Below are 26,757 nucleotides of genomic sequence, written 5' to 3'. Positions count from 1 at the left end.
TTGCTCAGAAAACTGCAGGCATTCACCAGGAGCAAACATTGATTTGAAGGTGTAGACACAGACATACACACACGGTTTTCTATCCATATTGATTGATAATTCAAACAATACTAAAAATTAATGGCCTTGTTATATTTTTTTACTTTATTTACCTGATTTTAGACTAGTATCTATCCATTTTTGTTTGAGATGTATTCTATAGGATACCAATATAAAACCCTAAACAATAATAACAAAAAACAGGGAAAATATTCATTATGATTTGTTTTCCATCTTGAGAAAATATAATGTAAAATATTATACTTCTATTGCAAATATATTACTATCCAGGAGAAATAGAGCTGCATTCAATTGAGTGTGACAACTGATTTGTAATATGCAAGCTTATAGTAATTATGAAATAACCCCACTAAATTCTTTATTCATCATTCTGTTATATTTCAAAAGATCTCATGTTTCCAAAAATGTCTTGGATTTAGGAAAACTGCATGGGAAGGGAGTTCTTGAATTAAAGTGCAATATAGAAAAAGCTTCACTAAATACCTTTGACCAAACCTGATTCATTGATATATGTTTGGAAAACTATTGATAAATAGGTCAGAATATGATCCATTATGTTCTATATTGGCCACAGTTAGAAGGATAAAAAGAATTTCACGTACCTACAGTGAATTTGCAATTGAGACAATCTAATGAAACTGCTTCACTGTTTTTTTCTGAATTTTTTTCTGAAATTTTCTGAAATTAAAAAAAGATAATTGTCTTCAATTTGGTGTAATGATAAAGGTGCTGGAGGCCATGAATTCTAGTCCTTCCTTGAAAGCTGACTTGAGTGACTTTCGGCCATTGGCTGTCATCTTATAGGGTGATTGTTATGGTATGGAAAAATGGAATTATGTATTCTGTCTTGAGTTATACAAATAAAGTGGGATGTAAATTTAATGATTTCTGTAATTATCTAATTTAGTTTTGATATTCCATAGTTACATAGAGAAATAATTGCATTAATTCTCTGTGAAATGAAGTATTGCTGTTTGCTAGCTCTCTTGCTAATAAGGATTGTCAAAGATATATTGACATTTTCTAATAGAAAAAAAAAATTCGTTTGAAAACAAAGGTTTGAATCCAAAGATCTGTGCAGAAGATCATGCCATGTACACTCAATAGATATCAACAATTCTGTCACTTCATCTTCAAACATTATTAACTGGGAAAGCCAAACTGTGCTGTCTTCAGAAACTCATTTAAGGGCAAGTGAACAGAGATTTTATGCTAGGAGTAGGATAATCTGTAACATGTATAAACACACATTTCTAGAGGACATTGCTTCAGTTAGCAGACTAGAATCTTAATATGCAAGTAACAATTGGGTTCTTCCAGTTATCTTAATATTTTACATATCGAAGATCTTATATGCCTTTAAGATTTTCACAAGTAGAGATTTTTGTTGCTTTCACAAGAATATCTGAGAACAAAATGTTTTACTTAATGCTATTTTAATTAGCTGGAAAAAGATTAGCTATTTTGTAAAATATGATTTAATTTAAACCATGATTTGCTAAAATATTGTCTTAAATTGATCTGAGCTATTGGGTGTTTTTTTTTTCTTGTTGTAAATAGGTGACAAATAGGGCACAAATTGGCAATTGCTCTTTTTTATTATAGATTGATAGGTTTGCTGTTTTGTTTGTCCAATGGTTTGGTTTCTCCCACATGAGAAAGTTAGTGTGAAATTTATAAGAAAATAAAAATATCAATTGTTAAATATTCATAATTTAATTTTATCTGAATACTTACAACTATCTGTAATTTTCTCTTTCACCCCACTTGTCACCACCTAGTTGGACCAAACTTCAGTGATGCTCCCTGTTAGTTTAGTAATTCAAAGATTTTGTTTCCTATCTACACATTTCCTTTTATGTTTCCTTTCCTCACCACTTCCTATCTTGTACTCAAGGTAGTTTTCCTGAGTTTTAAAACCAGACTGGGGGAAGTACTATAAATTCTTTTCCAAAAATATATATATGAAAAACCATTTTAAATATTATGCTACTCTTTTTGGCACAAATACCTATAGACAAAACAACCTTATTGGCAGAAGAAGCTTTGAAAATGCATCTCAGAAGTTATTTTTATAATTTGAGAGGAAGACTAATTGGTTTCATATATTCTAGAATGGTAACCTGCCAGTTATTTCCTACCAAACAACTTTTATGATTCGTATAAGGATCAAAGCCTAGTTCATCAGGCACATGCAATATACTCTTGAGAAAAGATTATTGTGTAATCCTATTTGTTTTAATGGTTATAATTTTATTTGTGTACTACATAGCTAACTTTGGCTGACAGCATTTAGATGCAGTGTCTCTTCTAGCTGTTAGTATTTGATTATCTATTCTGGATTTTAGGCTGAAAAGTGGCAGAATAGTGAAGTTGATTAAGAAAAATTGATCCATTGATTATCATTTTCTCTTATGAATAATGAAAGAAAATGATAACCAGTGGATCTGCCTAAAACCCAGAATACATAATCAAATACTAACAGCTAGAAGTATGAGTATTGAAAGCTTCTATTTTTTCTTACCTTCTGTCTTGCTAAAATATAATGTTAAATTGTTTGCTTTGGGGTTAGCTTAATGTGTCAATTGAAATATTATTAGTTAAAAAGGTTTATGGCATAGTGTTATAAACCAATTAGACTATCCTTATTAGCATTATTTTTGATATAAACTAAATGGTGAATTCAATGAGCATATTTGTATGGCCCCCTATAAATTAATATTGAGGCAGAAAATATATCTCATGAAGAAAAACAATGTTTTGTCAATGTAGGCAGCTGGAATTAGGACAATATATAACCCAACACATAGCTGTCCTAAAGGTGCTTTTTCAAAAGGCAATTGGACTTTTATTGTTTTTTCTTGAAGATGTTTTCTTTCTCATCCAGGAAACTTCTTCAGTTCTGACTAAATGGTGGTGAGTGGAAGGATTTATATTCCTTGCAGTCATCTGATTGTTAGCACTCTGAGAATTGTTGAGGCCACTTGGAGGTTTATCTGTGCCCTCACTGAATAGTGCAAATAGGTGTGGAACCTTCTCGGAACTGCCTCAGTGACTCTCAGGCAGAGTGCTAACTATCAAATGAATGCAAGGAATATAAATCCTCCCATTCACAATCATACAGAACTGAAGAAGTATCTTGGATGAGAAGCAAAACATCTTAAAGGAAAAACAAAGTCCAGTTGCTTTTTGAAAAAGCACCTTTGAATAGAACAGAGCTTGAAGGACCTTGAAGGTTTTCTAGTCCAGCCCCCTACTCAAGCAGGAGAACCTATACCATCTCAGACAAGTGACTGTCTAGCCTCTTTTTAAAAATCTCCAGTGATGGAGCGCCCACGATTAATTGTCCTTCCTATCAGGAAGTTTCTTCTTAATTACAGTTTGCTTCTCTCTTTGATCAGTTTGCAACCATTGTTTCTTTGTCCTGCCCTCTGGTGCTTTGGTGAATAATTTGACCCCCTCTTCTTTGTGGCAGCCCCTCAAATACTGGAATACTGCTGTCATGTCTCCCCTATTTGTTCTTTTCTTTAGACTAGCCAAACCCAAGTCCTGCAGTTGTTCTTTGTATGTTTTGGTCTCCAGGCCTTTGATCATCTTATCAAAGTGCTCTTCTCTGAATTTTTTCCAAACTCTCAACATCTTTTTTGTTATATGGTGACCAAAATTGGCTGCAGTATTCCAGGTGTGGTATTACTAGGGTTTTATAAAGCGGTACTCATACCTCATGTGATCTTGATTTTATGCCTCTGTTTATACAACCCAGGATTATATTAGCTTTTTTGGCTGCTGCTGCTGCACATTGCTGGCTCATGGTTAAGAGATCATCCCCTAGGACTCCAAGGTCCCTGTCACAGTTACTGTTTTTAAGCCAGGTCTTGCCCAATCTGTACTTGTACCTTTGATTTTTCCTGCCTAAATGTAAAACTTTCCTTTTCTCCACATTGAAACTCATTTTGTTGGATAGGGCCCACTGTTCAAGTTTGTGAAGATCTTTTTGGATCCCGAGTTTGTCTTCTGGGGTGTTGGCTACTCCTGCCAGTTTGGTGTCATCTGCAAATTTGATGAGTTCCCCTTCAATTCCCTCATCTAAGTCATTGATGAAGATATTGAAGAGTACTGGGCCTCAGACGAAAACTTGTGCCTCACTGCTTACTTCTCTCCATGACGATGTAGTACCATTGAGGACTACTCGTTGAGTACAGTTTGCCAGCTAGCTACACATCCATCTGGTGGTGATGTTATCTATTCCACCTTTTTCTAGCTTTCCAAGGAGTAGGTTGTGGTTTACTTTATGAAATGCCTTAAGTATATTATGTCCACAGTATTTTGCTGGTCTATTAGTTTAGTCTCTTTGTCGAATAATGAAATAAGATTGGTTTGGCATGATCTGTTTTTAACAAACCTGTGCTGGCTACTAGTTATAACTTTGTTTGCTTCTAGTTGCTTGCAGATCTGTTTTCTGATTATCTTTTTTAGGATCTTACCAGGTATTGATGTTAAACTGATTGGTCTGTAGTTTCCTTGGTCCGTTTTTTTTTTTTCCTTTCTTGAAGATGGGAACCACATCATCCCTTTTCCAATCTTCAGGTACTTCCCCAATGCTCCAGGATTTTTGAAAGATGTGGTGCAATACTTATAGATAACATCTGCCAGCTCCTTCAGAACTCTGGGATGTAATCTGTCTGGCCCCAGTGATTTATATTCATCAATGTCAAGATAGGTGTTCTCTTACCGTTTTCCTGCTTATTTTAATTTTTGTTTCTAATTTGTTTTTTGCAGAGGTTTTTTTGGTATGTTGGGCTATAGTTTCTTTTTGTATGAAGATTGATGCAAAGTATGAGTTAAGCAATTCTGCTTTCTCCCAATTGCCTGTTATTTCTTTGCCATCTTCTCTCTTTAGTGGACCTAGAGTTTCCTTGGCTTTTTTCTTGTTAATACGTTGGAAGAAACTTTTTTTATTATCCATGATTTCTGTTGCAAGTTTTGGTTCATTCTGAGCCTTTGCTTTCCTGACTTCATCTTTGCATGTTCTGGCTGTCTGCTGATAATCGGCCTTAGTTATGTGTCCTTCTTTCCATTTTTTGTATTTGTCCTTTTTGTCTTTCAGTTTGTCAGAGAGATCTTTGTGCAGCCATGCTGATTTCTTCTTGAATTTCTTGTTTTTCTTTTTCAGTGGTATTGTGGTGGTCTGGGCTTTTATGATCACATTTTTCAGAGTTCCCCATGCCTCTTGGTTGTTTTCCCCTTTAGGATTTTCATCCATGGGATCTTTCCTAGGTTCTCTCTGAGTTTGTTAAAGTCAGCTCTTTTTTAAAGTTCAAGACACTGATTGGATTGTTTTCTGTTGCTAGTGTTTGCATTATATTAAATTCCAGTATGATGTAGTCAATTTTGCCCAAGGTTCCGGCAACTTCAACTCCCTCTGTCACTTCTTCTCTATTAGTTAGAATTAAGTCCAGTGTGGCTTTTCGTCTAGTTCCCTCCTCCACCTTTTGGATGACAATGTTGTTGGCTAGGTTGGTTAGGAATCTGTTTGATCTCCTGCTCGCTGTAGAGTTTGTCTCCCAGTTGATATCTGGATAGATGAAGTCTCCCATTACTACTGTGGTATGCTTCCTACATACATTTGTTAACTGGTTGGCAAAGAGTTCATCTATTTCTTCTGATTGGTTGGGTGGCCTGTAATATATACCTATGGTAATGTCATTTTTTTTTCTCTTTTCTATTGACCCATATACATTCTGGAGAGATTTTATCTTGGATCATGTGCATTTCTGTAGATATGTAGTGTTCTCTTACATATAGTGCAACTCCCTCTCCTCTTTTTGTAGACCTGTTTCTTTTGAAGAATTTGTATCCATCCATGGGTTTCGTCCCGTCAGGTTTCTGTAATGCCAACTATGTCATACCTTCCCTCTGTACTATTGCTTCTAGTTTGCCCTGTTGGTTCCTCAAGCTTTGAGCGTTTGTATATAAGCATTTAAGACTTTTATGCCCGTGGGCATGTTTCCTGCATCTCCTGATTGTTGTTTGGGTTTTTCTTTTTTATTGTCTTTGCCTACCTCATTGTTTGATTTGTTTTCTTGGGATTTATGATTGGTTTTGGGTTCTAGAGATTCTAAAGATTGGTCACCCTCCCCCCCTCAGTTTCAGTTTAAAGCCCTCCTGATGAGTTGGGCCAGTCTTTTTCCGAGTACATTTTTCCCTGTTTTTGTGAGGTGCACCCCATCCCTTGCCAAGAGTCCTTCTCGTAGGTACAACCATGACCTGGATGACCGAGAATCTCCATAGACAAATAAATAGTTGTGTAGAATTTTCATTATCAAACAATCATTATGATTTTTATTAAAATTTCCAAGATAGAAGGATTAAAAAACACTGTACAAACTAAGAAAAATATTTTAAAAAGTATAAAAAAGAAATTTAAAAGAAAGAGAAAATATTATAAAGGGGAAAAGATATATAAAGAAATTGCTTTCCCTTTCATAGCAAATACAAATAATTTCAATAGTTATCTCTTTCTCTGAAAATACAACAAAATATTGCTTCTTTCGATATCTTTTATTTATCAACAAATCTTTAAATCTCATATTCAATCCTAGTTAAAAAAAGGAGTTACCAGAAACACTAACTTTAATTTTGATCTAATAAACCAAATTTATATTATTTCCCTTTGCTTTTAACAGTCTTGATCTTTAATTCCTTTGAATAGTATCACAGAATTTAATTTGTCTCTTCTCAGAAACTCCTTCAAAACTTTAACACATCTCTTTTGTATTTCCAGAATAAGAAAATTATTGAAATCAAATTCCTGGTTTGTTATTTGTATATGCCTTTTAATTATTAAGACATCAGCATGTAACATTCTTTATATCACTCTTGTAAACTATAATTTTTAAATCCATATTCATATTAGACTCAGAATCTTTCTTTTTTATTACAGTCTGTTCCTCTTGTATAGGCATTTTTATGATAGCAGACAATCTTAAGTGTAACTTCTAAGTGTATTATACCCAAATACCTTTGAATTCTTTCAAAGTTAGAGTATTTTGCTCCATTCAGTATTGATGAGTCGCTTCTCTTTTAATGATAATCTTTTCTTCTTTCTGGTTCCCTTTCATGTTCAATCTTTAAAGTCCCATTTTATCTAATCAACAGCATTTTCCCACAGGGAGGTTTGTTATACTTAATATCAAAAATTCCCTTCTCACCACAACAGATGGTATGTGTCTTTCTTAATCTAGGGTCCTCTACCAGAGGCGTAGGAGTTTGAAGGTTCTGTGCAGTATCTTAGCTGTTCCTGACACTACTATCTTCTGGACAGAGAACTCTGATGCTAGGAATTGTTGAAGCCACTCTCCCAACTTAGGAGTAACACTTTATTTGAAGAGGTTCAAGTTATGCAGAATAGTAGCAAGGACAGGGATTGCCATGAGGGCTTAGTTGGTGTCTTCTAGCATTTTATCTGATGATACTTCTCCACGTTCATTCATTCATTCATTCATTTTATATGCCACCCATCTCACTATCAAGCGACCCTTAAATCTCATATCAGCTGCCGTGCTCTGTAATAGAGGGGGTGGCAGTGACTTTCCAACTTCAGATGTTGACTGCACATCCACTTGTTTTTTCAGGTCATCTTGAGTCTGGCATATAATATGTAGTTTGTCTGTCTAAAGTGGTGAGAGCAGCTTTCTCTTCACATGTTGAAGCATTGGATAACTAGCTGTTTTCTAATGTAGATGCAGGTCTTCTATCCATCCATAATTCTCCCATACATTTCATATATCCTCTCTCACTAGGCCTACTGTTGTAGTAGCAATCCATCAATTCCAGGTTCTCTTGTCTCATCAATATATATTTGTTCCAATAGCCTACATTGTCAGATTGTCCTGATCTCCCAAAATCTAATGTGGACTTTATTAATCTAGACCAGCGGTTCTCAACCTGTGAGTTGGGACCCCATTTGGGGTCGAACGACCATTTCACGGGGGTCGCCAAACAACGCAGTCCGCCATTTTTTCCCCCTTTTCCTTAGCTGTGCTACTCCCTTTTATTCTATTGGCTTTCAAAAGCCAATAGGAATTGTCCAGGCTGTCTCTGCCCTGCTGAGCCCGCCAAAAGTCCCATTCTGCAAACAGTGCTGCAAGTTGTCTGCAGCGAAGGCGAGCTGTCTGGAAGTTTCTACCCCTCCCTGCTGAGCAACTACTAAAAATGTAAGTAAAAGAGGGCCAGGGGTGAGAGGCCGGTGGGCGCAGGGAGGGTTGCTGGCACGCGTGGGGCCCGGCGGGTGCCTTACCTCCCTTGGGCTGGGCCAGCTGGTGGCCCAGCTGGTGGTCGGCCTGCTCCGTCTCTGCCGCTTGCCAGCTACGCCTCGGCCGGCGCAGGGGGCGGCACCACGCATGCGTGGCGCTCCCGGGCAGGGAAAGTCCTTGACTTACGACCGGTTGGATAGTCCTCGACTTACGACCGGTTTAGTCCTCGACTTACGACTGGTTGTTTAGTCCTCGACTTACGACCGGTTGGGGGTCGCGGCATTAAAAAGATTGAGAACCACTGATCTAGACAATGTCTAAGCCAGTATGACTCTCCTAGTTGATATCACTCTAATATCTGAGGTAGGCAAGTGAAGCGTTAGAAGGTCTTTGTCCAAGGACCCATACTCGTAAGGTAATTACCAGAGGGGATTTGAATCCTAATCTCCCCTGTCAAAAGTGGCATTAATCACTATGCTGTCCAACTTCTCTCTCTCTCTCTCTCTCTCTCTCTCTCTCTCTCTCTCTCTCTCTCTCTCTCTCTCTCTCTCTCTCTCTCTCTCTGTATCTATCTATCTATCTACATAATCTACAGGAAGGATTTGTGTAATTAATTTCAAAATTTCAAAAACTTCTTTCACCAAGGATTGATGGTATAATGGAACTTGCTGTTCTAATCTTTAAAAAATGTTAAAAAGAGATTTCCAGAAATGATTAAGAAAGGAAGTATGCAAATCCTGTGTCTATAAAGTCACCAACCGCAACTTGGGCAAAAATTACAATCTCTTGGCACCCAGTCCTAAACTCCCTGGAAATTGTTGTGCTACAGTCTCCTCATGAGAAGCTACTCTCTGAAATGTTTGTGAGCAATCCCTCTTATCTGAAGAGGAATTCCAAGAAGCTGATCCATTTACTAGCTCTGTGTTACGCCACAGTTGTTGGCTCTGCTATCAATGGAGGAGTTTTCTCTAGTTCAACTTTACCTCCCCGGATGTTTAGCACCAAGCAGTCATGAGAGAAAATTATACTAAAATTATTCCCAACCTCTGTCTGCTATTTTGGTCCTATAAGGAAAGAAGGTGCCTGTTTGTATGCTGAGGAAAGGAAAGGTTGTGAAAACTTTAGATCTGTAATTCCTGCAGTGCTATGTCTTGACTTCATCTAACACATGCTAGTCACCCAGATTCTGGTTAATATGTTATTTTTTAAATGTTCATTACCTTTTTTAAAAAAAAAACCCTATGCATCTTTATTTTGAATAATGGTGGTACCTTTTTTTATAAGGAAGTTACCTAATCAAAACATTTCTTGTAACACAAGATCAATCCTGCACATTGACTGGAAGGTATTTTGGCCCACTGTTCTTTACAGAACTTCTTCAGCTCATCAGTACAGGTAGTTGTCGACTTACAACAATTCATTTAGTGACCAATCAAAGTTATAATGGGACTGAAAAAAGTGACTTATGACCATTTTTCACAGTTACAACCGTTGTAGCATCCCCATGATCATGTGATCAAAATGGTCAACTGGTTCATACTTATGACCATTCCTGTGTCCAAAAGTCATGTCATCAACTTTTGCAATCTTTTGACAAGCAAAGTCAGTGTGGAAGCCAGATTCACTTAACAACTGGGTTACTAACTTATCAACTGTAATGATTCACATAACAACTGTGGCAAAAGTTGTAAAATGGGGCAAAACTCACTTAACAAATGTCTCACTTAACAACAGAAATTTTGGACTCAATTGTGGTTGTAAGTTGAGGACTTCCTGTATTTCTGCGTTGCCTTGTATGTGGTAATTAGTTTAGGTCATGTAACAATATTTCAGTTGGATTAAGATCAGGACTTTGAATTGGCCATTCCAAAATCCAAATTTACATCATAGGACTATTGTAATGCTTTGCGACATACATTGCTTTAGGTTTCAGATCATCAACAGTTACATACTCCTATACAGTTTGCTAGTACAATCCAGAGTCCCTGGCCTCTTAATGATGGAGAACCATCTGGGTTTTGAAGTTGCAAAACAGCTCCAAACCTTGATAATTCTACTGATTCATGGATAGAATGAGATACTTTTGCTGGAACTTAATTTTCTCCAAACATACAAATTCTTTATTCAATTTAGTGTATTTGCTCTTGGAGTGATTTCTGTGGGGCAGTCATTGCTAGGAAAAGCAACATTTTGCATTTTGTCCATTTAGTTATTATTTGCCTCACTGATTTGACAGAGGCAATGGTTTTGTAGTCCTTTTCAGCTTTATCATCTGCAATCTTTTTAATGAGATCTGAGAGCCATGATTCACTTCTATACCTGTATCACGAAAACCAGTTTCCCGTGATGGTAAAAACAATTTTTTAGTGTGTTTTGTAGAGAAAAGCCTCCAGAACCAAGCCTGAATATCATCTCATGGATTGGAACATCAAACTCAACTTAAGTCCCTTAACAGATCTGCAGACTTGCAGGCACATACTATACTTGTTCCAGCAAAGACAGAGAATGTTGGCTTAATGTGTTAAATAAAGGCATGACATACATTGTTTTGTGTGTTGTTTGTTCAGCCAGAATTATTATTAATAGGTTTAGATTAAGCTGATGTGATTATAGTTCTATAGATCAGGACTTTTCAACTTTTCACCCATTGTACCACTTTTAGGATATGGCATCATCCGAGTACCACCAGTCGCCTAGCAAGGTGTCAAAAACTTAATGACCCCCCCCCAAAAAAGGAAAAAAGTGATAAAGTACAGGTAGTCCTCAATTTACAACAGTTTGCTTAGTGACTGTTTTAAGTTATAGTGGCACTGAACAAAGTGTCCCCCAAGCCACAGCTGAGCAAAAGACCTGCCTGCCTGGTGGCGCTCTTCCTCCTGTCCGAGGTTTTCATTGTTGTGAGCATTGCTGTTGAGGATTGGCAGCGGAGGTGGAGTGGGGGGTGTTTGGTTTTTATTCCCCCCGTCTGCTGGGTGGTTGCAGCAGGTTTTGGTCACTTCACATGACCCTGGGACACTGACCGTCATAAATATGAATCAGTTGCCAAGCATCTGAATGTAAATCACAAGACCCTGGAGATGCTGCAATATTCCAGCTGATCGGCGCTTCTTCTGGGCTGGCGCTGATTCTGGTGCTTCTGCTGAGCCCTGACAGCCCTGCAGCTCCAGCCATCTCTCGCTCAGACTTGTGCAGTGCTGCCACTGGTTCAGCTCATTCCCCTCCCCCGCTACCACATTTCTAGGATGGTCGTGTACCACCTGCCAGGTGCAATGTACCACAGGTGGTACCCGTACCACTGGTTGAAAAGCCCTGCTATAGATGTCAGATATTTCTACAGGGTTCACAAACTTTCCCTTATCACTGTATTGCTCTTTTACCTTTTTAAAGAAGGTAATTTACATTTTTAAAAAAATGGCCTTGAACTCATATAGATACAATTAGAGACTACTAAAATCTGTGAAATCAATGAATCTATTTAGAAATTTCAATGGGTGAAAGTTATTTTTTTTTTTCATTTATTCATTCACAAAATCTATTTTTGTGAATTTTCAAAGAGGGCAAACAAATCTTAACTGCTGATACTTGAACAGAGATTTCTGCAATACTAATTACCAGGTTCTATAAAACTTTCTATAAAGCACCCAAATTTTCTGTTACAGTAACAGTTAGCAGACATAAGTTCCTATGACTTAATATGAGATGCAAGCATCTATTAGCTATTCTGCTTTTGTGCTGGAAAGATATTACGTGTTGCACATTGCATTACCTTAAACAGCATAGTTGCTTCTATTGCCACTTAGGTAATTTTTTAAAAAAAATATTTGGAATATAGACATGTTCGTGCATTAATCAGATGCTGTATTTTTTGCATTAAGCATACATTCCTAATTAAATATAGGATAATATGTGAACATGCATCCATGTACCAACAGCTTCTAAAGGCAAGCCGTTCCACTGGTTAAGTGTCATCACTATTACAAAATTTCTCCTTAGTTCTAGGTTACTTCTGTCCTTGATTAGTTTGGTTCCCAATAACATACCAGGAGATATTGTTAGTATTATGCAAGAATGAAAGGAAATGCATTTTGATGATTGTTTTTAGAAATATATTATTTGTTACTTGCTATAAATAATTAATATAACTGACCTCTTGGAGAATTGAATCACCATTTTGTTCCACTAGCAGCTAAGGGACTGTTCCATTCTTTATTCTTTATTCTCTATTCTATTTAAATAGCTCTTAAAATGTCCGTGTTTTATTTAGGACATACTGAAACATTACTCATTTTACTATTGACACGTGTTCAAATTGTCTTTCCCAAATTATCTTAAACTATAGGTCAGGCCTAATTTAAAAAACGGAAAGCCTAACATGGGAAATCAGTCTCAACACCTATGATATTTCTGCTTAATACTATTTGTTTGTATTTTTTATTTCTGCATATTAAACATACTTAGGATGATTATCATTTTTGTTACATAGTTAATCAGTATACATACCAATCAGTATATGTACTTAAGAATTTTGTAATAAGTTATTATTTATATTATATGCTTCCCATCTTGTGGTTTGAGGAGACTCTGAGGGTTTATCATGAAATCCTTTTAGTTGTCACTGGTTTATAAACTTTTCTTTAATGAATGCACTAACTAATCCTTGGCCTGAGTACATAGAATAAATATTGTTTGTTTGTAGATCAAGCTTTGGCTTGATTTCTTCCTTTTCATAACAGTTTGGTGTCAATTTTGTTTGTAATATTTTATCGTAAAAATACAATATTTTTACATGTTAATCAGCAAAAAATAATTTCATTTTATATAACTATAAAACTAGTTCATTTTTATATTTATGGTAATGTCCAAATGTGTGTTCTGAATTTGATTTTTTGCATTTACAATACAGTTATTCAGGACATTATTTATGAAAAGTGTCAAATTCCGGGACAATTTTTCAACTGAAATTACCTTGTTTTTAAAAACAATTAAATTTTGTTTTAGTAGAGTGTAGTGCTTAATTCTGTTAAAATTAATTTTATATAGTTTAAGACAGTTAAATTCCAAAGCTTTAAACATTTAGTTAAAGGGTTAAGTAAGCTGGGCTATTTTTTTCTTGGAAAATAAAAGTCATAATACATATGACATATGTTTTCTAGAATATTTTTATAGAACTTATACCTCCATAAGCTTATATAACAAAGCAAATCAGTAAATCTCTATTAACAAAATTGTAAAAAAGAAATGTTTTAACAAGAGTTCATAGTAGTCTGTGAATTCATACATACCATATATATATGTCTTATATACTTCAGCAGAGCCCGGGTCAGGACCTTGTATTGTTTACAGAATTGTTGGGTGGGAGTATCTCACCATGCATGTGAAATTAGTGGGTATGAGTTCCACTATATTTCTTCCATTTGTTTTCAGTCACTACAAAATTAGCACATTCCTCCTTGAGCTAATTGTCCTTCCGCCTTGCCAAAATCCTTTATTTTTTCATTCTTAATTTTATTTTCTCTAACCATTTCTCTGTTTTTCATCGAAAGTCCATGATGTTCCTTTCCCCCTTTTTTCCCTCATGACGTCTTTGGCATTTCAAGACATTAGTTAAAATATCCAGCTCCTACAGAATATACTCTGCATCATTAACGGCACTGAGGAAATCACCAGGGATTTTTATTAAAACTTCTAAGATGCCTGGCTCACCCCAATCCAATCAAACCCTTCATCCCCTATATTCGCTCTGGAAGCTATACATTTCTATAGTGGCCTTCTAAATTCTGTTATCATTTCCATTCTTAACAGACTCCTAAATTCATACTGTTCAGTCTCTAACTGTTCTGATTTGGGCATGGGAATCAATACAGTATTGGAATGGAAGATTCAGGACAGATTTATTTTGATACTTAACTTCTTCCTCCCTCTTACCTACAACAGTTCTTCTTTAACTGTATTGTGACTGCTATCATAGTTAGTCACCAGTCCTGTTTCCAAAGACTGATCTAATTTTAGAACCCTGAAATTGATGTGGACTAGGTCAGGGGTCTCCAACCCCTGGTCTGTGGATCGATACCAGACCAGACCTCAGTATGACAGCAATCAGTCCGCACAAACAAACAAAGCCCCATCCATGGGATCCAGGCAGCACACAAAACCACGCGCTCTTCAGTTCGTGGAAAAACCTTTCTGCACTGAACTGGTCCCTGGTCCCCAAAAGATTGGAGACCTCTGGACTAGGTAATAGCTAAAGAGGCAGACTATTATGCATATAAGCATTCTGCTCTGTATTTATTTTTTTTTGCCACCTAATTATGCCTTATTCCAGACCCAGCATGGCCTCTTACCAAAAATCACTATCTTCCCTCTGTCAGTAAGGCCTATATTCAATGCAGCCAGTTAGTATCATTTATGAACATGAGATCTGTCCTATTAATCCTCTGCCTACCCTAGAAAAGCTTGTGCTTCTCTTGATTTCTTCAGCAAACAGATTTTTTTACGATGGCACACATTTTTGGCCTTGAAATTTAACAGCTACCTCACGATAGAAGACGTGGTATACCAGTTAGCCCAACTGCATTTTCAATTTTTACAAAGCAGAGGGAAAGGATGCCATTTCTTATTCCAACATCTATCATCCAACTTTTATACTGGAAACATCACTTTTAGGCTCCATTCTGTATCTGTGGACCAAGGATGCAGAAAATTAAACATGTTGGATATAAAAAAAGTCTTCAAACTTTGCTTCATCTATACCAGGGTCCCCAACCCCCGGGCCATGACCCACTACTGGGCTGCAGCCTGTTTGGGCTGCGTGAGCAGCTGGCCAGCCCATGCGCATTCATCTCCACTTGCACAAGTGGCTGAGGTTGGATATCATTGATCTATACTGTACTATGTATAGCATTATTTCATAGCCTAAGTTACCCCATTCCTATCTTATTTGCTAGAAGACAAGAAAATACTTAATTGTAGCAACTTTTTTCAGTGTGGATAGATTATCCAATATAATAGTGTTGATACCCTGGGCAAGATTTCAAAGCTTAGTACAACAATGTACAAATGGGGACTGCAGCAAACCTGCTTTGTCCCCTCTTGCTACCATTTATGGTCCCACTTCCAACTCAATCAAAAGGCCATCAGTCAGTCATATGGAAGGTACATGAGCTCTTGCCTGCGATCAGTAGTGTCTGAACCCAGTACAGGTAGTCCTCGACTTACAACCTTTTGTTTCATTCGAAGTTTCGGTGGCTCTGAAATAAATGACTTACAACTGATTTCCACATTTACAACTGTGGCAGCATCCCCACAGTCACGTGATCAAGGCACTTGGCAACCAGCATGTATTTGTGACAGTTGCAGCATCCCAAGGTCACATGATCACCATTTGCAACCTTCCTAGCTGGCTTCAGACAAGCAAAGTTAATGGGGGAAACCAAATTCACTTAACATTTGCACGATTCACTTAACAACTGCAGTGATTCACTTACCCATGGCAAAAATGGTCATAATAATGTGTGTCTTGCTTAACAATTGCCGTAGCTTAGCTACAGAAATTCTGGTCCCAATTGTGGTCATAAATTGAGGACTACCTGTGCAATATTTTTAGTTAGTTATAACCAGCCTTTATTATTTTTTAATACATAATTTTAGGCAGCATACTCCTTTCTCCTATTTTCCTCATAATCATAACCCTGTGAGGTGAGTTGGCTGACAAAAAATGACTGGTCCAAAGTGGGATTAGAACTCACAGTTTCCTGTTTCTAGATTGGTGCCTTAACCGCCAATCAGACTGGCTCTCAACATAGCAATAGACACCAGCTCAAGGGTCTTGAGTAGTATTTTGTCCTTGACGTTTCTCCATAGTGCCTTTTAGGTGACTACCTACTTAGTAACAAAAGCTCAGTAACAAGGACTAAGTTTGCCTTGGTTCGTGTTTCTAACATCCCATATAATCAATTGTGTATTTTTTATTTTTATTTTTTTTGCAGTATTGACCTTTTCTTTCCACTTTGGACACAGTAACAGTTGGATGTTCTTGTCTTGCCATGTCTGTCTAATATATCATAGTCATCATGTCATACATATAAATGAGCATGTTTTGTTTTTACACAATTGTATTTTTTTGGAGAAAAAAATCTATATTACAAGTTTGATAAGCACATCTTTATAGATAGTGTTACCACATAACAGGTTATATTCTGCACAAAACACATATATTTCAGTGCTTCCAAGCACAAATATGTTTCAGCTGATCAATTATGTTTAATTCTACTAATCTGTTTTTATATTTCACTCTTGTGGATCAGAATGAATGAATTCATCCCAGCACTATTCACCATATCTCTTCATTATTTGTTTATTTATCAAATTTAGACACTGCCCATCTCACTATTTTATTTATTTATTTATCTATCAAATTTATTATCTGCCCATGTCACTACAGAGTAACTATACAAGTAATTCTGGAAGATTTATGTATACAAGAGATAAAACCATATAAAAGACAATTACAAATAGAAAAACTATCCTTGTCAGTTATCTTTGCTTCCACATTACCTGTAAATACATTTTTTCCTTTAACATCTTTCAGTGAAAAAAATTAAACTGAAAAAAAAGTTGGATTTAAGCAAAACAACAATCCAGAACATACCTCCAAATGAATCGTGAAGTATTAATTAAAAAAAAATAGGGACATGTAGGAATGGTCTTTACAGTCTTCATATTTGGATATTACTTAATCTGTGTAGGCAGATTTCAAACATGCAGTGCATGGAAAGAGATCTAAAAATATTTCTGAGGTGGAAAAAAAACCAAACAAAACAATTCCCCCAACAAAGTGGAATAAGGATCCAAAAGCAAGAATAGAAAAACTTAGCTGACCACAGGAAACATTTGGAAGCTGTTATTTTTGCCCAAGGTTGTATTATAAAGAATTGACTGGAATGGTGTCCGAATTCCTACACTGCCGTAATCATTGCTTTTGCTATTTTGAATATGGTATACAAGTTCATAAACAACATAAATATATGTTGTTGTTTTTCCTATCAGGCAGAGGCTGTATTAGCTGCTGTTCATTTTTGTATGCAACTATACATCCTCATTCAGCAGTAATTGGAAATCAGTTCATCAGATATAGTGGGTTTTTATTGAGCTTTTCCAATGATTTTGGATGTGCTCTACACTTAGGACTTTTAGTATTTAGTAATACAGTATATAAACTAACATTCACCCCTACATTGATCTTATATTCATTAATCCCTAATATTATAAAATATTTGAATTTAAAAGGTTTAAAAATAATTTTATAAATTCAGATCATATCACATTACATCATTTGGTTAGAATGATTAGAAAAAGAACAATATGTTACAATAGTTCCCTAAATTTTGAACACTATTTACATTTGCAATTACTTGTTTATTATATTTTAATAATGAAAAATTTTACTTGGGAATAAAGTTTTATGTAATATGAAAATTTACAGACTTGTTTAAAACTTATTAAAACACTAGTGGAGCTTTTTTCAGAGAAATTTGCTAAATTTGGTTAGATTTTAATTCCTGTCATTGCTGTGTGAAACATGTAACTAACTAATTGATTTTGCACTGTTAAAAGGTCATGGTGCTGATGTCAAATGTGTTGACTGGCATCCAACAAAGGGGTTGGTGGTTTCTGGAAGTAAAGATAGCCAGCAGCCAATCAAATTCTGGGATCCAAAGACTGGCCAAAGCCTGGCTACCCTGTAAGTGTAGTTGTTGTTTAACATTTTTGTGCTTTCAACTATGTACACTTCTTCAAATTCTTTGGAAAAAAAGTAGGGTACAATGCAGTCATAAATATTTAATGTCCCTCTTGATCTTACCTTCAGTAAATTGCTAGTCTAATATTGCTCAACTATTAATGCTGTCTTTGCCTCTTGTAGCCTGATTTTTAATATAGACTGACTTTATAATAGATAGAAGAAAATAAGACATTGGAAGTCTTATGAGCTGATCTTCCATAAAAGAGGATGATGGGATTACATTGGGACAAAGCTCCTGAAGGGAAATTAATCTTTTTCTCCATGCCATTTTCTCAATATTCTATTTCTCATCCACTTACTAGCTGATACATATGGAAAATACACTTGAAAATTTTGCTAAGGGTGGGCTTGCATTGGAAAATATGAGAGAGGGATTAATCCCTATTCCCTAAGCACTATGGTCCCAACACCATCCTGTCCCTTCCAGGCTTATTTGTTTGAATTAAATCCTAAACTCTAAATGAAACCATAATTACATTTTGAGGGTCTGTCACTTTTGTGTAATTGTTACCATATTACAATCTGTACTGTTATTCATTAATGCAATTTCTTCCAGACATGCTCATAAAAACACTGTGATGGAGGTCAAGCTGAATCTCAATGGCAATTGGCTGCTTACAGCATCTCGTGATCACCTTTGCAAACTTTTTGATATCAGAAATCTGAAAGAAGAACTACAGGTCTTCAGAGGTCATAAAAAAGAGGCCACAGGTTAAAGTTACTTTTCTGTTGGTTGTTTTTGCTTAAGTCCATCCTAAATCATCAAACTGATGCAATTGTAATTCTTAATTCATATGTTTATGCAAATTTATATATGAAATGTAATTGATGCTACAATTTTGATTCATTTCACTTACCTCTGAGTAAAAAGAACATAGAACATTTAAACTCCAAGGCATACTATGATATTTCTCTAAATTTCCATTATGCTCATTGCTAATCCTTAACCTTCCCTGTCCTTCCCACATGCTGATTCCTGTTCTCCATGTTGGGCATCAAATCTCAAGATAGATACTGTCATTTATGATCTAGCACAGAAAACAAAAGTATATGCATTTATAGTGATTTTTTTTAATTGGTAATATAGCTGTGGCTTGGCATCCTGTTCATGAAGGTCTTTTTGCCAGTGGAGGATCTGATGGTTCTTTGCTGTTCTGGCATGTTGGGTAAGTATCTAAATCACCCATCAAAGGTGAAATTGCAGTAGACATCCAGCATATTTTAATATAACTTTTTCAAGCTTCAAGATGTATGTTCCTAATTATTCTAAAAATCTAAGATAGCTTACTTGATTTTTGGTGTCATCAGGTGTTAGATAAATTTTTCTTGTAAATAATTTCTATTTAATCTTGGTACACATGGAAAGAATGTAAATTATATGTACAGATTCTGTAAAAACTGAAAAATTTAAAAAAACAGAACTCACAACTGAATAAACTTTTCAACTTTATTTTAAATCTGCAACAAGTGTTTGTATTCAACAGAAAATGCATTGACCAAGATTGACCAACCTTAAGAAGTTGTATAGCAAATTTATTTGGAGGCTTGTTCCAAGATATTTTATTTATTTATTTAACTACTGTTTGTTATATGTTTCAGGGTTGAAAAGGAAGTGGGTGGTATGGAAATAGCCCATGAAGGAATGATTTGGAGCTTGGCTTGGCATCCTCTAGGACACATTCTGTGCTCAGGATCAAATGATCACACCAGGTATTTTGACTGCACTATGATGCTTGGCACTCTTTTGATCCCAAGAACATTTCTCTCTTAATTAACAACCATCATCATCATTATCATTATTGTTCTCTCTTTAATAAGAGATAAAAATAAGGCACATTTAATTTTGTTGAAAATGGCAATTAGAAAAAAATTATAATTCATTTTGAATTATGGAGTCTCATAGAAAAGGTAGCATACTTGCACATATATGTTTGGAACAATTATTTTTTTAATGATTTTAGTAGAAATCATTCCAGTTATACATCTACCGTAATTAGCTACAAACATCTAATTATGACAATTTATATTTCTACTATAATTCAAAATAAAAAAAATAGATTTAAAGAAAACATTGTCGTCTACATTATTGTAATATCTGGGCCTTTTCTTACCAGATCAATAAAACAAGAAAATAGCAGTTTCTCACAACACTCTCAAAAACAGTAATGCAAGTCCACATTTTTAATATCATGTTTATTGAAGAATCTTATTTGCTCATATTTAAATTTAGTCAGTTTATCACAGGTTACCCACATCTGTTTTTCATTTCCCTGATATTATTCATACCTAAAGATGGTATATACATATTTTAATAAATGTATATTTTGGTATCTAAAGAAATGCATGTTATATAACCTGAGATGGCATAAATATCGTCTAAGAAGACAGGAAACACATGGGATGGTGAACAAATTTCCACCATTTTTAAGTGGATTAAATACTTACTCCTCTTCCTAAGAATATATATTTTCCATCTGCTCTATGTACAAGTAACTGATCATCCAGTTCCATAAGCCATCATAGTTTGAAGTTGCAGAGTAGAAAAATGTAGAAACTAGTTCCATTCCCATTGGTGTGCTTCTTGTCTTTTTCCCTGAAGGATAGCAATGACTCATCTGATGGCTAACCCTGCCTCTGCAGCAGGAAAATACCTGACGGAGGAGGGGGAGGAGATTTAATCCTCATAACAGACAAAAGAGAACATATCATCATGTAGTTTTATTTTGACAGCAAATTCTGGACCCGGAATCGACCTGGAGATAAAATGCGAGACCGATATAACTTGAACTTACTTCCAGGAATGTCAGAAGATGGAGTAGAATATGGTAGTTATTTTTGGTCTATATACCATATTATAATGGTTTATGCTAGAATTTGGATTTGGACTACGAAAACTCATTCAGATTCAAGTCCTTATTTGCTATGGAAGAATCATTGGGTGATTTGGCGCCACTTACTTTCAGTCCAGTTGTTATTGGACTGGATTGTTATTGTGGAGAGAAGGTGAAAGAAGGCCCATGGGATACCTTGAGCACATAAGGGCTATATGGCAATTCAGATTCAGAAGAGAGCATGCATGACCACAGACCCAATATTTATTCCACTCTTGTCATCTTAGTCCATCCAACATAGAATCTTGAATAGGAAACATGCATTTTTTTCAGTCTCTCTCCCCCCCCCCTCTCTCTCAACCTCAATTGATACTGATGTTATAGGAAATAAATATTTTCAACATGTTCAAAGGCAAACATGTTTCACTTCATAATTGTATTTTTTCTTTCTAGATGACCTAGAACCCAATAGTCTTGCAGTGATTCCAGGGATGGGAATTCCTGAACAATTGAAACTAGCCATGGAACAGGAACAGATGGGTAAGAGAGAAATCATGCAAAATAATACATTTTTGGAAATCCATTACTTGAACACAGTAAAATACTATTGCTGAATGAATATGGATGACATTGTATTGCCACATCTGAAAATGGTTTTTTTCTGAATAATAGGAACTGGGGAAATTATTTCTTTATTTGTCACCTTATTTGGGTGGGAAAAAATGTAAAATGTAAAACTACAGAATTGACTGTTTCAACCTATTTTTGAAGGGAAAGATGAGACAAGTGAAATTGAAATGACTATCCCAGGATTGGACTGGGGTATGGAAGAAGTAATGCAAAAGGACCAAAAGAAAGTACCACAAAAAAAAGTTCCCTATGCAAAACCAATCCCTGCCCAGTTTCAACAGGTTAGTATGCCTTAAATATTTTTATTGAAATGAGTTTACTACTTTGTCACATTGGTGTCTAATAATTATTTCACATTCCAGTACCTATTAGAATGTAAAAGACAGATGCATACTAATAAATGAACTGTTTATAATATAAAAGACCTAGTTAAATTGAACATATGTATTTAATATGCAATATTACTGATTTAGATCAATTGTCATTAGGCCTTTAGCTTCTTATATAGACAAAATAATGCAGTGGATTTCAATTCTGAAACGTCTTTCAACATTTTTCTGCCTACTTTGAAATTGTATATTTCAAAAAAAAAAATCTTGCCTGCATTCTAAAGTATTTTATCTGTACAAAGTTTTCAGAACACACAAAATATATGGCATACAGATATTTGACAAATCCAGACTATTTTTGATTAATCGTTGCATCTGTATCCGGCCCTTTCTCTTGACAGATGAGATAGTACACATGGAGGGGGCTTCATTTTAATTTCACAAAGGCAAGCTTGAAGCTGGGTCTCCCTGATCCAAGTCCAATGCCTTAATCCCTGCCCTATTATCTCAAGTCCTAGGCCTCTTTGTATCTTATAATTGTAATTAAAATTTTAAAAGAGATTGACCAGAGTTTGAGAGAAATGATGATTTTAAATAGTAAGAATCCACATTCTTCCTCTAATTTAAGGCTGACATAATTTGGATTTTGCCAGAGTTCCCTCATCCATCATCATCCTTAGCATGGTGCTAATTTTAGAGATCCAGATCCAATTTCTGTAGCAAGTACAGCCTTTACCACTAGAAAATAAAACAGGGAAAGTATTGCAAGATAAAATTTGTAAAGATTTGCTAATCTTCCTCTCTCTTTTTTAATTAAGGAGCCCCCCAATCACCAGAAGGCTGTAATATTTTATTTTCTTTCACTATTTTCTTCAGCATTCAGTAATACATATCTAACTTACTAATCTCAGTAGAATACATAATATCAGTATTGGTATACCCAAAGCTTTAATTATTCTATTTAGGCTTGGATGCAGAATAAAGTTCCTATCCCTTCACCAGCTGAGCCTCTGAATGATCGAAAGGAAGATCTTAAATTAGAGGAGAAAAAGAAGAGCCAAGCAGAGATAGAACAAGAAATGGCAGCACTTCAGTACACTAATCCACAGCTTCTAGAGGTATGTAAAATAAAGTAAGATTAGTCATTAGCATTCTTCAAAACATCTATATCATATTAAAGGAATGGGAAAACAGCAGTAAGCATACTGCTAGGATATACTGTGTTTACTTTGGAGGTATAATACATATAATATTTAAGTTGAAGAAAACAATTGCTATTGTTTTGAGTTGATTGGATGAGAAAGTGTCCAGAAATATAGACAGAAGAAAAATAGAGTACTAAGCCATTAATACTTAATATATGGATAGTGCTCATTTATTTTATGTATAAATGAGTACTGTTCCTTGCAACTCCTTTTTGTTATGCTATAACATTGTAGTGTTCAGTCACATATTGTAATCTCTTGCCAGTCAGATTTTTTAATTTGTTCAGTTGAAACAACAATTAAAAATAAAAACTACAAATAGAAATAGCTGTTTCCATTTGTTCCTAACAATTTTAGGCATATGTGCTTTTTTCCACAGCAACTGAAGATTGAGAGACTTGCACAGAAGCAAGCAGAACAAAGTCAACAGCAACCTCCTCCAGGAGGACCTATTCATGGACCCCAACATTTTCCAGGACAAGGTCCAATGTCTCAGGTACCTCAAGGATTTCAGCAAGCCCATCCACCTCAACAGATGCCAATGAATATGCCTCAGATTGGACCACCAGGGCCACAGGGACAGTTCAGGCCTCCAGGACCTCAAGGACAAATGGGACCTCTTTCTTTACACCAAGGAGGTGGTGGACCACAAGGGTTTGTTGGTCCTCAAGGACCTCCACAAGGAATTCCAAGACCTCAAGAACTTCATGGACATCAAGGAATGCATCGACATCCTGGTCCTCATGGGCCCATGGGCCCTCCAGGTCCACCAGGTAATACTGGACCTCAGGGTCACTTAGGCCCACAAGGACCACCTGGGCCTCAAGGTCACTTAGGTCAACAAGTTCCACCTGCACCACAAGGCCATTTAGGTCCTCAAGGGCCACCTGGTGGTCAGGGACCACCTGGCCCAAGGGGGATACAAGGACCCCATGGAGTACAGGGAGCTCAAGGGATGCAGGGTCCTGTATCCCAAGGACCTTTGATGGGACTTAATCCAAGAGGCATGCAAGGTCCTCCAGGACGAGAGACTCAAGGTCCTGGCCCACAGGGGATGATGATGGGTCATCCACCACAAGAAATTAGAGGACCTCATGGTTTGTTGGGGCATGGCCCCCAGGAGCTCAGAGGTCCTCCACCTCAGGGTTCAATGATGGGACCTCCGCAGGAATTGCGTGGGCCACCAGGTACACAAGGACAACAAGGGCCTCCACAAGCTAATATGGTAGCACCTCAAGGAAATATGCAAGGGCCACCTGGGCCTCAAGGACAACAGAATCCTTCAAGGGGGCCCCATCCTGCCCAAGGTCCTCCATCTTTCCAGCAACAGAAAACTCCCTTACTTGGTGATGGGCCTCGAGCCCCGTTTGGTCAGGTATGTATGGGAGAGGTAGTTTTTCTTGCATAATTATCTGTCAGGAAGAAAATTATATCAATTCAAAGTATATAATAAATGTATTCTATAAAGTAACTTAACTATCTGAGAGAGCAATAATTGGCTCATCAGGTTCAGTTGGAAACAGTGCATAAATATTATTACAACTTCAGTACTAACAAAGTTAACTAGAAATTAAGGGACATAGTTTAGGTTTCAAATGTCAAAATGTGGATTTTAATAATGGACTTGCAAAAATTCTATTCAGGGCTATGTAAAAGCACAGGGAATTCCAAATAATATTTTGTCTCACTGACTATGACAATACAATTTGCTGTTTTAAGCATTAAGAAAGAGAGTTCCAAATGTTATGAAAATCCAGAACTCTGTTCTTCAAGGGTTTTGTAATATTTCAGTAGTAATTGTTTAATTTATCTATGTCCAGATGAATCATTAGTATGTTTTTAAACGTTTTCAATATCGGTAGTCCTCACTTAATGATGCTAATTGGGACCAGGACTTTGTTGCTAAGCAATGTGATTGTAGAGTGCAGTGTCACATTACAGCAGTTGCAGCAGTTCCACTCACCATCATTAGTTGAATCCGGCCTGGTTGCAGCACGATCAAATGATCATCATTTGTTACTTTCCGCTGACTTCCCCTTTAACTTGGCTTGTTAGAGGCTGGCAGTGAAATAAATGTCAATCGTGACCATGAGACACTGCGACAATTGTAATTGCAAACCAGTTGCCAAGTGCCAATCACTGGCCATGGGGACACTGTGATGTCCCAAGTCCAAGGAACAGCTGTAAGTGCCCTTGTTCAGCATTATTGTAACTTCAAACAGTCACTGAACAAGGACTCCCTATATTTGCATGTTGTTTGTAAAGCAGTACATTAAAAGCTTCTGTAGTTTGAAAACAATATAGGAGCTGGCATTTTTGTCCTTTGTGTTATATACAGTATAGAAACATAGAGAACTGACGACAGAAAAAGATCTAGTGGTCCATTCAATCTACCCTTTGAATTTATTTTTTTCTTTCTTATTTATTTATTTATTTTTATTTTATTATTTTTAATTTTTATTGAATGATAGAGATCCATATTACCTTGTTGCATTATTCAAGAACAAGAAAAATAACTTCACTTTATTGTGACAGTATTTGTTTACACAAACCCATACAGAATTAGGAAGTAGTGCTTATGGGTGCTTATAAAATAGCATATATAAGTTAAAATTCTTGTTTCATTTCATCTCACTTAAATTAAACTTACAGGAAGGACAGAATCCTGGTCCTCCACCATTGATACCAGGATTGGGGCAGCATGGAGGACCAGGTCGTCATGGCCCTCACAATCAAGGATCTGTTTCTAGTAAAGGTAATGAAACACATGGCTGGATCAGAATGAATGACCAAAGCATTTCTAAAGTCTTATAGTAGGCGGGAGTAAATGACCTAGATTGTTCATATAATTTTCAAAACCATGAAAACTAATATATTGGTGCTTCTTGTGCGTATTCAAGGATATTCAAACATACAATATTTTTAATTGTGACCACAAGTGTAGCAAAACTAATGATGCAAATACTTAAATCAGTGTTTCAACTAACTAGCTCTGAGCAATAGTTGAACAGCAGGATTATGAAGGAAATTGTCTTCTGGAAAGCCTCTGACAACAAAATTTTATTATAATATCTCAATTACAACACATAATAAATGATGATAGGACTATAAGGTAACCAATAGAATGAAATAAATGAATATGCTATAGGATATGTTTAAAGAAAAGTATTCCCATTATTTCAGTAAGAGATGTGTGTGATTCTAACTCAGGTAGCTTAATTGGTCATATAACATGCATTGTAGCAGAAGTTTAATTGTGAATTGTGATTCCCTGGGGGGTTTGGAGCAAAGGTGAACATGGTTCTAGTGGCCTTCACTGAACTGATTGCATTAGAGTCTAATAGGTGTCTTGGGTGCAGTCTCAAAACAACTGGAGCACTACTTGAACACCGTATGCATTGACAAATTCATCATTCAATCGCTAAAGGCAGCTTTATTTTTATCCTAAATATATCTACTTTGTAAAATTTTGAGAAACAGACAGAATCATAAGTAGCTTTTTGTCAACCCTTCAAAGCAGTCCAAAACAGAAAACCAAAATCATAAATACTAATGCTACTTCTATTGTAAGATTGTCATAACAGAATCATGCCAGTCTGAAAGTGCTCCCACTTTTCATTCCTGAAAATGAGGGAGAGTTAATTCTGA

The 26,757-nt window shown here is 36.1% G+C and overlaps 1 protein-coding gene across 3 annotated transcripts in view; it reads left to right on the top strand.

Moving 5' to 3' along the window:
* The window catches only part of WDR33 (WD repeat domain 33), a 67,051-nt gene that overhangs the window by 30,532 nt on the left and 9,762 nt on the right, over positions 1–26,757 (top strand). For all 3 annotated transcript variants that reach the window (XM_039347143.1, XM_039347144.1, XM_039347145.1), the window contains exons 8-17: positions 17,928–18,054; positions 18,671–18,825; positions 19,202–19,280; positions 19,714–19,824; positions 20,845–20,939; positions 21,399–21,485; positions 21,717–21,856; positions 22,870–23,022; positions 23,489–24,484; positions 25,762–25,864. In XM_039347143.1, coding sequence (XP_039203077.1) covers positions 17,928–18,054; positions 18,671–18,825; positions 19,202–19,280; positions 19,714–19,824; positions 20,845–20,939; positions 21,399–21,485; positions 21,717–21,856; positions 22,870–23,022; positions 23,489–24,484; positions 25,762–25,864 — 2,046 coding nt within the window. The remainder of the gene's footprint in view (positions 1–17,927; positions 18,055–18,670; positions 18,826–19,201; positions 19,281–19,713; positions 19,825–20,844; positions 20,940–21,398; positions 21,486–21,716; positions 21,857–22,869; positions 23,023–23,488; positions 24,485–25,761; positions 25,865–26,757) is intronic.

The sequence above is a fragment of the Crotalus tigris genome, unplaced genomic scaffold (genome assembly GCF_016545835.1).
Source record: "Crotalus tigris isolate CLP2741 ecotype Arizona unplaced genomic scaffold, ASM1654583v1 scf7180000018053.2689490, whole genome shotgun sequence".
NCBI classification, from domain to species: Eukaryota; Metazoa; Chordata; class Lepidosauria; order Squamata; family Viperidae; genus Crotalus; species Crotalus tigris.
Note: the sequence above shows the minus strand (reverse complement) of the source record. Positions and strands in the feature narration are given on the sequence as shown.